Source organism: Oncorhynchus mykiss, unplaced genomic scaffold (genome assembly GCF_013265735.2).
Source record: "Oncorhynchus mykiss isolate Arlee unplaced genomic scaffold, USDA_OmykA_1.1 un_scaffold_222, whole genome shotgun sequence".
In the NCBI taxonomy this organism is placed as follows: Eukaryota; Metazoa; Chordata; class Actinopteri; order Salmoniformes; family Salmonidae; genus Oncorhynchus; species Oncorhynchus mykiss.
This window is the reverse complement of record NW_023493691.1, coordinates 253970-270325: the sequence shown is the minus strand read 5'-3', so window position 1 is coordinate 270325 and position 16356 is coordinate 253970. Positions and strand designations below refer to the sequence as shown.

The 16356-nt window shown below is 39.9% G+C and overlaps 2 protein-coding genes across 4 annotated transcripts in view; one reads left to right on the top strand and one right to left on the bottom strand.

The window, feature by feature from the left end:
• The window catches only part of LOC110516274 (gastrula zinc finger protein XlCGF26.1), a 158126-nt gene that overhangs the window by 45742 nt on the left and 96028 nt on the right, over nucleotides 1-16356 (bottom strand). Inside the window, exons 1-3 of one of the 2 annotated variants that reach the window (XM_036973115.1) lie at nucleotides 14971-15059; nucleotides 11289-11537; nucleotides 1227-4545 (exon numbers count right to left, since the gene is read on the bottom strand). In XM_036973115.1, coding sequence (XP_036829010.1) covers nucleotides 3062-4545; nucleotides 11289-11391 — 1587 coding nt within the window. In that variant the 5' untranslated portion in view covers nucleotides 11392-11537; nucleotides 14971-15059 and the 3' untranslated portion in view covers nucleotides 1227-3061. Of the gene's footprint in view, nucleotides 4546-11288; nucleotides 11538-14970; nucleotides 15060-16356 lie in introns of those variants that run through there. The other variant, XM_036973113.1, reaches the window with a different exon arrangement.
• LOC110528866 (gastrula zinc finger protein XlCGF17.1-like) overlaps nucleotides 1-16356 on the top strand; it is a 212827-nt gene that overhangs the window by 139437 nt on the left and 57034 nt on the right. The gene's annotated exons all lie outside the window — the stretch shown is intronic.

Below are 16356 nucleotides of genomic sequence, written 5' to 3'. Positions count from 1 at the left end.
ATTTCTCATTATTTCTCTTCATATGACAAAGATTCATGATCTTGATTCATGATGATGACTGCTAGCTCAGATTTTGAAAGTATTATGTTGACATGATCAGTCCAATCAAAGCGACTGTAGATATCACATGATTTGATGTTATTTTATCTGTGGACAATGACCTTGAGCCTTCTTGGATGGGCACTTCAAATGTAACTCTCTTGCAGCACCCAAGGGGCTTGAATTTTCAAGTTCTACCCTAAGACTTGGCAGTGACGGATTGTCCCCATGAATGACAGAACACTGAGCCAATAACGGCACAGCACTCTGTATTTTCTGCTGGCTTGCCCCAGCTCCACTGAAGGCTGAAGACCTGCATTTTGGAGCTGCCTTACTCAAGAATACAAAAAAAGACCATGTTTGTATGCAGCTTTATTAATAACTCAATTATATGTTTTTATACATTGTTTGCAAACAAATCATTTATTTCACACTGTTTTATCGCTAAAGCTGTGGGGCTCAAAACAGGTGGCTCACCTGCCCTGAATGATGGGTGTCCACTGAACGTATCTAGAACACTGCAGTCCATCTGGGTGTTTAACTCTCCCAAGTACCCCCATGTCACCCTGCTCCTCCGTACATTCCACTGGCTTCCAGTCGAAGCTCACATCCACTACAAGACAATGGTGTTTACTTACAGTGCAGCAAGAGGAACTGCCACATCTCTACCTTCAGGCTCAAACCCTTTATCCCAACCCGAGCACTCAGTTCTGCCACCTCTGGTCTCATGGCCGTCCCACTGCTACAGGAGGTCAAGCTCCCTCTCAGCCCAGTCAAAGCACATCCCTCTGATGCCAGTGAAGCAGAGTCTCTGAATAACTACCAGAAATGGTCTGAAACACCTACGTCTTTAAAGAGGACCCCCCCCCCCCCCCTCCACTAAAATACAAATAATAATAATAATAATGTGACACTGACTAATTGAGGAGAAATGTATTTACTGTGATATGTGGTTGTCTCACCTGGCTATCTCAATATGAATGTACTTAATGTGCTGGTGACGTCACAGGGTCAGAGAGAACTCCTGACTGTAGTCATACAAAAACACTCCAGGCACTCAGCCCAAAAGAACCATTCATACTGTCAGATCTAATATGAAGAACTGAATACAACCATAAGAACCATTCATACTGTCAGATCTAATATGAAGAACTGAATACTAAAGAGAAGAAGAGGTTGACCAGTACATATTCATGTAACTTTATTTTTCATTGGCAGATCAATAAAGTTTGCTTCAATGCAGTTATCCAAACACATTCATGATCAGTAACTAAAATAACTCATCTAGTTTTAAAGACAATTAATAAACACATGTATTCATTTCATAAACTGTGTATCATTAAATAAAGTTGTAAAACAATCCCCCCCCCCCCCCCCAAACTTGTGGTGAAAAGTGATCATCATACCATCTCTATCTGATACATGTTAGGGGCTGAAGGTAGCCTAGTGGTTAGAGCATTGAGCTGGTAACCAAAAGGTTACTAGATCGAATCCCTGAGCTGACAAGGTAAAAATCTGTTGTTCTGACTCTGAACAAGGTAGTTAACCCACTGTTCCTAGGCCATCATTGTAAATAAGAATTTGTTCTTAACTGACTTGCCTAGTTCAATAAAAAAAGTGTATACTAGCTCCTTCCCACAGAATACTGCAGAGGGACAACCTGGTCTCAGAGCAAAATGTATTATATTATACAAAATAAACATCCGTACCACTCCATTTAGTATGTTTGATTACCAATATATAAACTAAACATGTATTTGTTGGTTTCATGAGCTGAAACAAAAAAAATCCAGTAATGTTCTATATGCACAAAAAACTAATGTCTCTCAAATGTCGTGCACAACATTGTTAATATCCCTGTTAGTGAGCATTTCCGCCTTTGTCAAGATAATCCATCCACCTGACAGGTGTGGCATATCAAGATGCCGATAAAACAGCATTATCATTACACAGGTGCACCTTGTGCTGGGGACAATAAAAGGCCACACAACACAATGTCACAGATGTCTCAAATCTCAAATTTAGGGAATGTGCAATTGTCATGATGAATGCAGGAATGTCCACCAGAGCTGTTGCCAGAGAACTATTTATATCTCTACCATAAGTCTCCTCTAACGTCCTTTTAGAGAATTTGGCAGGACATCCAACCGGCCTCACAACTGCAGATCACATGAAACCACGGCAGCCCAGGACCTCTTCACCTGCAGGAATGTCTGGGGGTGGGGGGGGGTGGGGGGGGGGGTGGTGCTGAATAAAATGTATTTCTGTAATAAAGACCTTTGTGGGGAAAAACTATTTCTTATTGGCTGGGCCTGGCTCCCAAGTGGGCCCATGCCCTCCCAAGTCCCACCCATGGCTGAGCCCCTTCCCAGTCATGTGAAATCCATAGATTTGGGTCTCATTGACTTAAATTGACTGATTTCCTTATACAACCTGTAAATATTTGAAATTGTTGCGTTGAGATTGTTGTTCAGTATAATACGACTTGTAGGACGTATCGTACGTTAAGAATTAAAATGTATGTTATTTTACACATTGTTATTCATACAATATGTTGCAAACTTGTAAGATGTATGATATGTTTCGAATTCCAATTTGTTGTTGCTAACGTTAGCTAGGTGAGGGGTTTAAGGTAGAGTTAAATGGGTTTAGGGGAAAGGTTAGCAAACATGCTAAGTAGCTGCATGCTAAGCTAACATGATAAGTAATAGCTAAAAAGTAGTAAGTAGTTGCAAAGTTACTAATTAGCTCAAATGCTAAAGTCCTCCTTGATGAGATTCAAACACTCAAACTTTGGCTAGAAGTTAGAGTTACACGCCCACCATTCCACAGAGCAGAGGTAAGGCATCTCTCCTGTGTGTTTACACTGGTGTGTTAAGTTGCTATGGTGAGAGAAACTCACCCAAAAGTCAGAGCAGACGTAAGCAGGCTTCTCTCGTGCATGTGGTCGCTGATGAACTATTAGCTCATTTGCAGTTTTGAAGCATTTTACACAGGCAGAGCAGGAGTATGGCTTCTCTCCTTAATGTATATGTTGGTGTGTTTTTAAAGTATCAAGTCGAGAGAAACTCACACCACAGTCAGGACAGGAGTAAGGCTTTTCTCCTGTGTGTGTTCTCTGATGAGCTTTTAGCTTAGCTGATGTTGTGAAGCATTTTACACAGTCAGAGCAGTGATAAGGCTTCTCTCCTGTGTGTGTTCTCTGATGAACTGTTAGCACAGTTGATGTTTTGAAGCATTTTCCACAGTTAGAGCAGGAGTATGGCTTCTCCCCTGTATGTATACGTTCATGTGATTTTAAGTGGGAAAGTTGAGAGAAACTCTTTCCACAGTCTAAGCAAATGTAAGGCTTCTCTCCTGAGTGTGTTCTCTGATGAACTTTTATATCAGTTGATGTTGTGAAGCACTTTCCACAGTCAGAGCAGACGTAAGGCTTCTTTCCTGTGTGTGTTCTCTGATGAACTTTTAGCTCATATAATGTTTTAAAACATTTTCCACAGTCAGAGCAGGAGTATGGCTTCTCCCCTGTATGTATACGTTCATGTGATTTTAAGTGGGAAAGTTGAGAGAAACTAGTTCCACAGTCAGGGCAGAAGAAGGGCTTCTCTCCTGTATGTGTTCTCCTGTGAACTTTTAGCTCATTTAATGTTTTGAAATATTTTCCACAGTCAGAGCAGTAATACGGCTTCTCTCCTGTGTGTGTTCTCTGATGAACTTTTAGCTCAGTTGACGTTTTGAAATATTTTACACAGCCAGAGCAGGAGTAAGGCTTCTCCCCTGAATGTATACGTTCATGGGTTTTTAAGGTATACAATTGGGAGAAACTCTTTCCACAGTCAGAGCAGACGTAAGGCTTCTCTCCTGTGTGTGTTCTCTGGTGAACTTTTAGTTCATTTGATGTTTTAAAACATTTTCCACAGTCAGAGCAGGAATAAGGCTTCTCTCCTGTGTGTGTTCTCTGATGAACTTTTAGATCAGTTGATGTTGTGAAGCATTTTCTACAGTCAGAGCAGACGTAAGGCTTCGCTCCTATATGTACACGTTCATGTGTTTTTAAGTGGGAAAATTGAGAGAAACTAGTTCCACAGTCAGAGCAGACGTAAGGCTTCTCTCCTGTGTGTATACGTTGGTGTGCTTTTAAGGTGCCCAGATGAGAGAAACTCGCCCCACAGTTAGAGCAGAAGAAAGGCTTCTCTCCTGTGTGTGTTCTCTGATGAACTTTTAGCTGAGTTGATGTTTTAAAACGTTTTCCACAGTCAGAGCAGTAATAAGGCTTCTCTCCTGTGTGTGTTCTCCGATGAAGTTTTAGCTGAGTTGTTGTTTTGAAGCATTTACCACAGTCGGAGCAGGAATAAGGCTTCTCTCCTGTGTGTATTTTTAGGTGTATTTTTAGCTTTGATAGAAATTGGAAAATCTCTTCACAATGTGGGCAGTGATGAGACCTCTTAGCTCTCTGATCTTCCTGCTGTTGATCTCTGGATGTAGAGAATGTCTCCACATGGTATCCTGTGTGAACATCAGAAGAACCAGTCAGTTGGTGTGAAGCCGTTTTTACATCAGTAGTTGTTACAAAGTGCTTAACAGAAACCCAGCCTAAAATCCCCAAAGAGCAAGCAATCCAGATGTAGAAGCACAGTGGCCACAAAAAACTCCCTAGAAAGCAGGAACCTAGGAAAAATCTAAATACAAAAATCGTAATATTAAACATTCATGAAAATACATGTGTCTTACATTAAAACCTCTTAAGTCTACCCCTTCCTTTTTCGAACATTCTGTTAAAAATCGCGCAACTTTTCAGCGTCCTGCTACTCATGCCAGGAATATAGTATATGCATATGATTAGTATGTGTGGATAGAAAACACTCTGAAGTTTCTAAAACTGGTTAAATCACGGCTGTGACTATAACAGATCGTGTGTTTCATCGAAAAGCGCAAGAAAAACTGCTCTCTGAAAGCTAAAAATTATTTCCATGCGTCACTTTCATGGGTTGTTAAAAGGGCACAAAATTAATTATGGACCTGCATGCAATTCCTACAGATTCCACACGATGTCGCCATTGTCGTCATTTTCCAGGGACTTTTTTCTTGGTAAATCCAACTAACTGGATTCAATTTCTTCCGGTCTCCACCAGGATGTTTTGAATGTGCACATTGGCAGCCATTGATTTGAAGACGAGGAGCTATTGAATATACATCGCCCTGTAATCATTTTGATAGATTATAAACGTTTACTAATACCTAAAGTTGGATTACAAAAGTATTTAGAAGTGTTTTGTGAAAGTTTATCGTCGACTTTTTTAATTTAAAAAAATGACGCAGCGTTTTAAAACAATGTTTTTTCCTGAATCACACAGCTTCCATAGAAAGCTATTTTGGGTATATATGGACCGATTTAAACGAAAAAAAGACCCAATAGTGATGTTTATGGGGCATATAGGAGTGCCAAGAAAGAAGCTCGTCAAAGGTAATGAATGTTTTATATTTTATTTCTGCGTTTTGTGTAGCGCCGGCTAAGCTAAATCTTTGTTTACGTCGCATTCAGGCATTTTGGGGTGTTGCATGCTATCAGATAATAGCTTCTCATGCTTTCGCCGAAAAGCATTTTAAAAATCTGACTTGTTGGCTAGGTTCACAACGAGTGTAGCTTTAATTCTATACCCTGCATGTGTATTTGAATGAACGTTTGAGTTTTAACGAGTACATTTAGCATTTAGCGTAGCGCATTTGCATTTCCAGGTGTCTACTTGAGACAAGTCTCAAGTAGGAGCAATAAGTTGCTTCTTGTTAATCCAACTGTGTTGTCAGATTTCAAAAAGGCTTTACGGAGAAAGCATACCAAGTGATTATCTGAGGACAGCACCCCACATCAAAATACTTTTTCAACCAGCACAGGCGTCACAAAATCACAGACAGCAATTAAATAAATAACTTACCTTTGAAGATCTTCCTCTGATTGCAATCCCAAGGGTCCCAGCTACACAATGAATGGTCATTTTGTTCGATAAAGTCTTTCATTATATCCCAAAACTATCAGTTTAATTTGCGCGCTTGATTCAGTAATTCACTCGTTCAACATGCACACAAACAAATCCAAAAAGTTACCGGAAAAGTTTGTCCAAACAAGTCAAACGATGTTTCTAATTAATCCTCAGGTATTCTAATATCCAAATAAACAATAATATTTCAGACGGAGAATAGTGTGTTCAATAGCAAAGATAAATAACGAAGAGCGCACTCTCGTTGATGCGCGCAACATGACTACTTTTGTAATTGGGGACACCTTGGAAAAACTACAAATACTTGTTCATTTTTCAAAAAACAAGTCTGAAACCCTTTCTAAAGACTGTTGACATCTAGTGGAAGCCATGGGAACTGCTATATGGGTCCTATCTATGTGTATATCCCATAGGCAAGCATTGAAAAAACCTGTGACCTCAAAAAATAAAAATATTCCTTGAGGTTTTCGACCTGCCATATAAGGTCTGTTATTCCCACAGACATTATTTTAACAGTTTTAGGAACTTCAGTGTGTTTTCTATCCAATGCGATCAAGTATATGCATATCCTAGCCTTTGGGCAGTTCACAGGCAGTTTACTTTGGGCACGTCAGTCATCTGAAATTCCAAACATTAACCAGTATATAAAGGAAGTTAAATAAATAAATAAATACCATTAGTGGTGAAATAAATGAATAAATTCTAAAGTTTGGGGTCACTTACAAATGTCCTTGTTTTTTAAAGAAAAGCACATGTTTTATCCATTCAAATAATGTCAAAGTGATCAGAAATACAGTGTAGACATTGTTAATGTTGTAAATGGCTATTGTAGCTGGAAACGGCTGAAGATCTCGTACAACGCTGTGTACTACTCTCTTCACAGAACAATGCAAACAGTCTCTAACCAGAATAGTGTCTAGAAGGCCAGCATCCCGGAGTCGCCTCTTCACTGTTGACATTGAGATTGGTGTTTTGCGGGTACTATTTAATGAAGCTGCCAGTTGAGGACTTGTCTGTTTCTCAAACTAGACACACTAATGTACTTGTCCTCTTGCCCAGTTGTGCACCGGGGCCTCCCACTCCTCTTTCTATTCTGGTTGAAGCCAGTTTGCGCTGTTCTGTGAAGGGAGTAGTACACAGCGTTGTACGAGATCTTCAGTTTCTTGGGATCCCCAGTTTCTTTCTCACATGGAATGCTCTTCCAAATTTCAGAAGTTTCAGAAGAAAGGTCTTTGGTTCTGGCCATTTTGAGCCTGTAATCGAACCGACAAATGACCCAGATACTCAGCTAGTCTAAAGATGGACCGTTTTATTGCTTCACTAATCAGCACCACAGTTTTCAGCTGTGCTAACATAATTGCAAAAGGTTTTGTAATGATCAATTAGCCTTTTAAAATGATAAACTTGGATTAGCTAACACAACATGCCATTGGAACACAGGAGTGATGGTTGCTGATAATGGGCCTCTGTACACCTATGTAGATATTCCATATCTATCTGTTTCCAGCTACAATAGTCATTCTGTGCAGCGCAAAACGAGACGTAGGCCTATCCTCAACCAATCATCTTTCTCAAATCCTTTTCAGGGTAAATTCCAGCCGAACACGGAGAGGACAGTAATGCATAACTACACTGAAAAAATATATAAATGTAAAGTGTTGGTCCCATGTTTCATGAGCTGAAAAAAAAAAATCTGAAATGTTCCAACACATTAAAAAAAAAAAAAAAAAAGCTTATTTCTCTCAAATTGTGTGCAGAAATATGTTTACATCCCTGTTAGTGAGCATTTTCCCCTTTACCAAGATAATCCATCCACCTGACAGGTGTGGCATATCAAGAAACTGATTAAACGGCATAGTCATTACACAGTTGCACCTTGTGCTGGTGTAACAGTATAACTTTAGTCCGTCCCCTCGCCCATACCTGGGTTCGAACCAGGGACCCTCTGCACACAGACATTAGTCACCCACGAAGACATCGTTACCCATCGCTCCACAAAAGCCGCGGCCCTTGCAGAGCAAGGGGAACCACTACTTCAAGGTCTCAAAGCGAGTGACGTCACCGATTGAAACACTATTAGCACGCACCACCACTAACTAGCTAGCCATTTCACATCGGTTACACTGGGGACAATAAAAGGCCACACAACACAATGTCACAGATGTCTCAAGTTTTGAGGGAGCGTGCAATTGTCATGCTGACTGAAGGAATGTCCACCAGAGCTGTTGCCAGAGAATTGAATGTTAATGTCTCTACCATAAGCTGCCTCCAATGTCCTATTAGAGTATTTGGCAGTACATCCAACCGGCCTTACAATCGTAGACCACGTGTAACAACGTCAGCCCAGGACCTGAGGTGGGTCTGGCTGCCAAGTGGGTGGGCCTATGCCTTCCAAGGCCCACCCATGGCTGCACCCCTGCCCAGTCATGTGAAATGTCCAGGTTAGGGCCTAATTCATTTCAATTGACTGATGCCCTTATTTTATATATATAAAAACAGCCAAACATGTTCTCTCGTTTCTGCATTACCAAATGTTGTGAGGCAAAAGAGTACGAATTGTGCTTCTTACCCTAACGGTTCTCTCACTGTCACCCAAAAGCAAATTAAATTTAGGGCCAGGCTTCATTTTGGGCCTACTTTTTCTCATGGTTGCTATGCTTAGACCGAGCGAGCTACAGTCAAGCGGGGCATCTCGTTGAACTCGGCACGGCCTTGAGATTATGGAAATGCCAATGCAGGCACTCTGTGTCTTTAGCCTGTTTACGATATTGGTTCCCAATTGGGAATCAACCCTCCCACGTGCAGCTGAAACGGTGGCGCATGGAACGCAAAAATATTCTTAAAAATATTTAACCTCCACACATTAACAAGTCCAATAGCTCAAATGAAAGATAAACATCTTGTTCATTTAGCCAGCAAGTCAGATTTCTAAAATGTTTTACGGCGAAAACATAGCACATATATATGTAAAACCACCACCAGACACAGCTCATTTCAATAGCCAAAACATGCAATCAACAAACGCAGGATTAAAAAATAAATCGCTCACTAACCTTTTGAAAATCTTCATCAGATGACAGTAATATGACATATTACACAGTACATATTTTTTTTTTTCAATAATATGCCATTTATATCCATAAATGTCCATTTACAGTGAGTTCACCTTCAGAAATTACTCAAAAATGCCCGCAGGAAATCTATGTAGCGCGGCAAGATAACGTAAATAGACATCATAAACTTTGACTAAATATACATGTTCTACATATAGTTAGAAAGATACACTGCTTCTTTATGCAACCGCTGTGTTAGATTTATTTTTAACGTTACAGAAATCGCACACTATTCCATATTGTGAGACAGCGCTCAGTTCCAAGCTACATTTCCACGTAATGTTGGAGTCAACAGAAACACAGATTTAAGCATAAATATTCCCTTACCTTCGATGGTCTTCGTTCAGAATGTTCTGGAAGGCTTCATACTTACCCAATACATCGTTTGGTTTCAAGTCTTGCGTCTTTGTATTAGCTACTGCTAATAACATCAGCTGAAATGCACCCAAAACGTCCTCTGGTCCGGATAAGTTGCGCATCAAAACTTCAAAATTACACATTATATGTCGACTAAACAGGTCAAACTAAGTGCAGAAGCAAGCTTTATGATGTTTTAGACGTGCAAAACAAACTTCAATTCAATCGGCCATCGTCTGCCCTTCTCTTCAGTGCTGGAAACAAAGGAATGGCTGTGACCAATTCGCGCCCATACGCACAGCCTATTCTCTCGTGGCACGCACTAATTTCACTCCCATAGGGTCAATTCTCGCGCGATTTGAACGGTTTGAAGCTCTAATGAAAGAGGACATCTAGCAGAAGAGATAGAAAGTGTCCGCAGAATCATAGCTGGTTGGGAAGGGTGGGGGCCATGACGTCAAAGTTGCTCCAACTTTCATGGCCACAAAAACTAGTTTGGAAGAATGCCTGCCCTGTGAGTTCTGCTATACTTACAGACATAATTCCAACGGTTTTAGAATCTTTAGAGTGTTTTCTATCCAATAATAATTTTTATTTGCACATATTAACAATTTTTGACAGATTTTTTTTCCAGTTTACTAGGCGTACCCAATCTCTCCAAAGGGGGCGTATGTCTGCCATATCCTCAACAGGGTTTACCTCACTTTGTCACTCCATCCTTGCTGTGTGTGTGTGTGTGTGTGTGTGTATGTGCATGTGAGAGGTTTTTCTTTGACATCTGTTGGGAGAAATGACTGATTTACAGTTCATGAGGGTTACCTAGTAACACATATGAAGTTTTGAAAAGATCTGATCTTTTTAAGCCTCCGAAACAGCACCTATGACACCATTTTAAGGCACTTCCGGTGGGCACAGGAAGCTGAACGTGAACACATATCCTCTTTGGGGTAGGCTCTTACAGAATCCTGAGTTTAAAGTCTTTATGTTAAGAATTGACTGATTTACACAGGGTTGAACGCAATCATCTTCACATTTGCAGGTTATGTACATCAAAACACCTTTTTGGTGAATTTAACCACTTTCGGTAGTTCCAGGAATCATAGAATCCACGCAGGTAGACCTCATAGTGAGATGAGCCGCCACAATGGTGTTTGTTTAGTAAAGTCAGATCAATGTCTTGGACGATCACCTAATGATAAATTAGTAGTCCACATCACCAAATATTATAGCATAACATTACTGTTACAACAAAAAACTAATTTCTTACGAGATTTTAGGATGGTTTGCTGAATCGTCCCAAACTCAACATCGCGCAATTAGGCAGAATGTGCTTTGATTAAAACAAAATACAGGAATTCAAAATAATTCAACACCATCTGCTCTAATTTGCTCACCAAACAGTAATCCAAGAAGATTTAAATGCATATTCCCATGAAACTGATTGAGATCAAACGATTGGCATGCAGACGCAGCTTGGTCATTTCACTGGTAAAACGTGAAGAATTATCATTCAATATTGACAGTGATGAAGCCATGGCCTTTTTTGAAATGAGGTATGCCTAACTTCGTGATTGAGGGTATTAAATATTTTCAACGTTCTTGAGACAATGTGTGGGGAAAGGCAGGTGTTACAAGTTTAAATTGTTTTTGATTCGCTGGGAAGTCTTGAGTTGTTCAGGGATGTGTGATGTCAGATTTACAGAATTCAACCTAGCAATAGACTGGTCATAACTTATGGAGGTCTAATACATGAAGATAACTTATAGATAGAACCAGCTCTTACCATGACTAACAGTTGTCCTAATCTTCTCCTCCACTTCTTCATCTTTAATGTTGACATTCAGCTCCAGTGTTTGACTGCAGTCTTCCAGCTTCACTGATGCCATCTCTGGATCCTGCAGTGCAAACTGGGCTCCACTGTAACAATCAGGACCCAGTGACTGTAGGTTTGGACTCAGTGTGGAAGGAGAGAGGCAGGCTGGGTTTGTCTTCACTGTTGATGTTAACGGCCTCAGACTTAATCTGAGTCGGTCTGTAGTAATAAAGACAAACGGACACAAAAGTTATTTTCTTGACAGTTCTGGCACTTTATTCTCTAAAAATATTTTCTATTTTTTCATGTTCAATTATCTCATTTCAGTAGATCAGGTAGATAATCCCTGACAAAACATTAGATCACATTAGACACAAAGTACACATTTTAAATTGCACAACATAAGTGCACTTAATCTATCGTAGATTTCCTAAATTCACATAAATGCATAAATGACTAGACAACCATTTAGTACAAGATCGCAGTATGTTTCAGGCAGCACTATGTACTATTTTATGAATAACCTTGTCTTCTCTATATTATTTCACTCACAGAAAACAATTGTATTTCCCGTTCACACCATATTAAGAACTATCAGGGGTCTTACAGTGTCAAGTCAAATTCAAGGACTTTTCAGGCACTAATATTTATTTACTTTAAGCCCCATGTGAAAACCCTGAATTATAGATAAATATAGAAACAACTGAATGTGTCTGAATATTAGTACACATGTAAAGAACTGATAATCATTACATTCAGCTTCAGAACTGTAGAGCAACTGAAATGTTCTCTCTCTGATGAGGCACTACCTGCACTGAAGTCCATTGATGCAGACCTCCTATGGTATCATGGAGGTCCACAAACAAACCTTTAAGGTCCATGTCTGTCTAATTCAGTACTAAGAAAATAAAACAAGAAATACCTATTAACTTCTACCACACCCTCCCCTTCCCCAAAACCCTCCCACACCCCCCAATAAACTATATCAATAATTCCTTTCTGTGTTTGCAAACATTGGGGTCTATATCATGCTGAGACAATCCACCCCCAGGTTATCCAGCTTATCAAAAACCATACCGACAGTAACATCTGTTACCCCCAACAACTGCTGCAATTTACAAGATAACTTTCAACCTGGTATTTCTGCTTTACACAATCCAAGTTGTTGATAACCTTAACAATGAAAGCTATGAAGTACATATTATTCAATATTAAAGTATCCTTTGTCACAGTGCATTTATGGACGCAAGATTTCTGAACAGGCTTCGAAACCATGTCAGGACTAGTCGAAAGACCAGTTCTGACAGTAGGTCCTCTTACTAAGGGATCAGCCATGGAAGCTCCATCAGTCTGACAGTAGGTCCTCTTACTACGGGACCAGCCATGGAAGCTCCATCAGTCTGACAGTAGGTCCTCTTACTACGGGACCAGCCATGGAAGCTCCATCAGTCTGCACTGTAGTTCCACCAGTCTGTCTTACAGCCTCTGCATATGATACATCATGACGGATCCTATATATCTGAGCATCTCTCTGCACCCGGCATCCACCAAATGCTGCTCTGTGTCCTCCACACAATTGCAACACTTAACAGTCACATTGGTCCAATATTCACTGTAATCATGTTCCCCACCACACTTGGCACATCTTTTCACTCAACAACTACATGTCCCATTCTTTGGCATTTAAAAACACTGTGATGATTCACTGTTGCTGCTCCAGTTTCAACTGTTCTGCTATGGAACCCTGACCTGTTCACTGGACGTGCTACCTGTTCCAGACCTGCTGTTTTCAACTCTCTAGAGACAGCAGGAGCGGTAGAGATGCTCTCAATGATTGGCTATGAAAAGCCAACTGACATTTACTCCTGAGGTGCTGACCTGTTGCACCCTCGACAACCACTGTGATTATTATTATTTGACCCTGCTGGTCATCTATGAACATTTGAACATCTTGGCCATGTTCTGTTATAATCTCCACCCAGCACAGCCAGAAGAGGACTGGCCACCAATCATAGCCTGGTTCCTCTCAAGGTTTCTTCCTTGGTTCTGGCCTTTCTTGGGAGTTTTTCCTAGCCACTGTGCTTCTACACTTGCATTGCTTGCTGTTTGGGGTTTGAGGCTGCGTTTCTGTACAGCACGTCGTGACATCAGCTGATGTAAGAAGGGCTTTATAAATACATTTGATTGGTTGAATGAGGAGGCTGGGTCAAAATCTCTGACATTGAAGCTAAGGAATCCTATTCTGTACTTTTCCAGACAAAACCTTCTAACACCTCAACAGCACTGATAAGCTTTCACTTCTTTAACCCTCTTTCCTACTGATCAACCTTTAGGCTTCAACCACTCTGTCTCCCTTCACATGTTCTTTAACAATATCATCTGTCGTTCTGCCCCTGAACAGGCAGTTAACCCACTGTTCCTAGGCCGTCATTGAAAATAAGAATTTGTTCTTAACTGACTTGCCTGGTTAAATAAAGGTAAAATAAAAAATAAATAAAAAATCCATGGACATAGATATTGGGACCTCATAGATTATTACTCCCTTCAATGTAGCATCAGCTCCAGGGTCATGGCTTCTGAGCTTCGTCCCATTATGATTTTCCTTTTGAAGAATCTTCCCTTGCTGAACCTGACCAGCACAAGATATTAACAATCTACCATTTATTTTTTATTTCACCTTTATTTAACCAGGTAGGCTAGTTCAGAACAAGTTCTAATTTACACAGATGCAGCCTAGTTTAACTTCACATCTTTTTATGGCCTTGGTTAATCAGATAGGGCCTCATTTACACCCTGTGGTTTCCTCAAACACCATCCCAACTTTCCACTCGGACACATTATTATTCTAGCTCCCTACCGTGGGCCTCTAGGTACTATGCTACATGCGCCTCTGCTTCCAGTATCAGTATCTCTGTTCTTCCTATGTCTTTCCACTACAGACCATTCAAATACTAGGCCCTCATCCTCCCGCTCCATATCATCAGAACTGCCCCCCACATTGATCGCATTCCAGCACAGCTGTTGCTTCTCAAACTCTCTCTCCATTTCAATTGTTTCAGGGGTGTCTAACTCATTCCATTGAGGGCCGAGTCTCAGCGGGTTTTATTTTTTCCTTTCAATTAAAACATAGACAATCAGTTGAGGTGAGTTCCTCACTAATTATTGACCTTAATTCATTAATCAAGTACAAGGGTGTAGCGAAAACCCGCAGACACTTAGTCCTCGTGTCGCAATTTCACCACGAGCAAACTTCTAGAAAGACAACCAAAACCGCTGAAGCCGCCATTTGACCAGCCTCGTCCAAACCATCCAGATCTCGCGAGCTTACATGAAATATCAAGTGTATGTAAACTTGCGAGTTCAGGATGGTTTAAACGAGGCTATTTACCAGCTCATAAACATAATTTTACACAAAACCAAGAACATGTAAAAACGAACTCAAAGTGGACTTTGACGAAATGATGTACATACACTCAGACAAACCCAAAGTCTAGCTAAGTGACTTGAAAAATCATCGTTTTAAATCACGTTCTTCACTCACTCGGTTTGACAATTAAAACCTTTACCAAACGTGATAATACCTTGACGGATTTGTTACCTAGCATGTTTTATATTCTTTCGACATTAGAAAGTTAAACATGCTATTACATACCTACAATGATACATTTGAAACTGACACAACCACTATCGACATAACAACACAGTTCTGTGGTTTCTACCCGGAACTTCCTGTTCCCAACTACGACATGTTCAACAGCGTCATCTTCTCCTCTGGTGTACTGACGTTTACACAAATATATATATATATATATATATATATATATATGTTGCTATGTTATTCAGGAACGTGTCAAGACCTGACCCTCAGAGCCTACCTTCTGTTGACCCTGTTGACTCAATTCAACAACAGAGCGATACGATCCTTGTTTCAGCAGGATGTTGTATCTATCTATACCTTATGTCATGTCTTATTGGAATGGATTTATTGATAAAATCTGTTAGAACAAAGTTTGGATGTTGCCACACACATACCTACTTGTTAACAAAATTAAGGAAGTTTCCTTTAAAATTATTCATAAATATTATCCTGCCAACCACTGCCAACCACTATATGAAGAAGTTTAAGGAAAACATCAACTCAAATTGCTCCTTTTGTAATGACCACCCAGAAACAGTGTTGCATCTTTTTTGGCATTGTATGCATGTAAGAAAACTTGTCTTGTGGCAAGACATCAGTAGGTTTATAATTGAACACTTTTATGAAGATTTTACACTATTGTGGAGAGATGTACTGTTTGGATTCTTTACATGCAATGGAAATAAGCTGAAACATTTTGATGTATCTAATTTCATTATTCTTTTGGCCAAATTTCATATACACAAATGTAAATTTACAAACAGAAAACCACATTTTCGTACCCTACAAAAAGGAAATTGAACTGTATTTTAAGACGGTTAAATGCTCTACTAACAAAAAAGCTGTTAGAATTGGTAATATATGCATGTCCCTTAAGGTCCTTATGTAATTGTAATGTGATATTGTACCCCCTAGCTCGATTGTCCATTGTTCGTAATCTATGTATGCTTGTGTTCCCTCATGTGCTTTATGTATTGATTTGTTGTTAATAAAATAATAATAATAATAATAATAAAATAACATTTACACAAATATAACGTGTCTGCCGCCACCTACTGTAAGGTTAATAAACTGTAGAAGAAAATACATTTCCTTTACGGAAAAGGGGAGGGGGAACAACGACGTCAAAACAAAATACAAAAATAGATAAATAACAACATCCCACTCGTTCAGTCACAGTCCTATTCAAATCACATCCCTACACAGTCTCATGGGCCTCGTAGGGAGGAACATCTTCAGTCAGTATTCCCTGCAATCAGTGGTGTAAAGTACTTAAGTACAAATATTTAAGTGCCACATCAGTAGTTTTGGGGGTATCTGTACTTTACTTTTGATATTTTGACAACTTCTACTTTTACTCCACTACATTCCTAAAGAAAATAATGTACTTTCAACTCCATA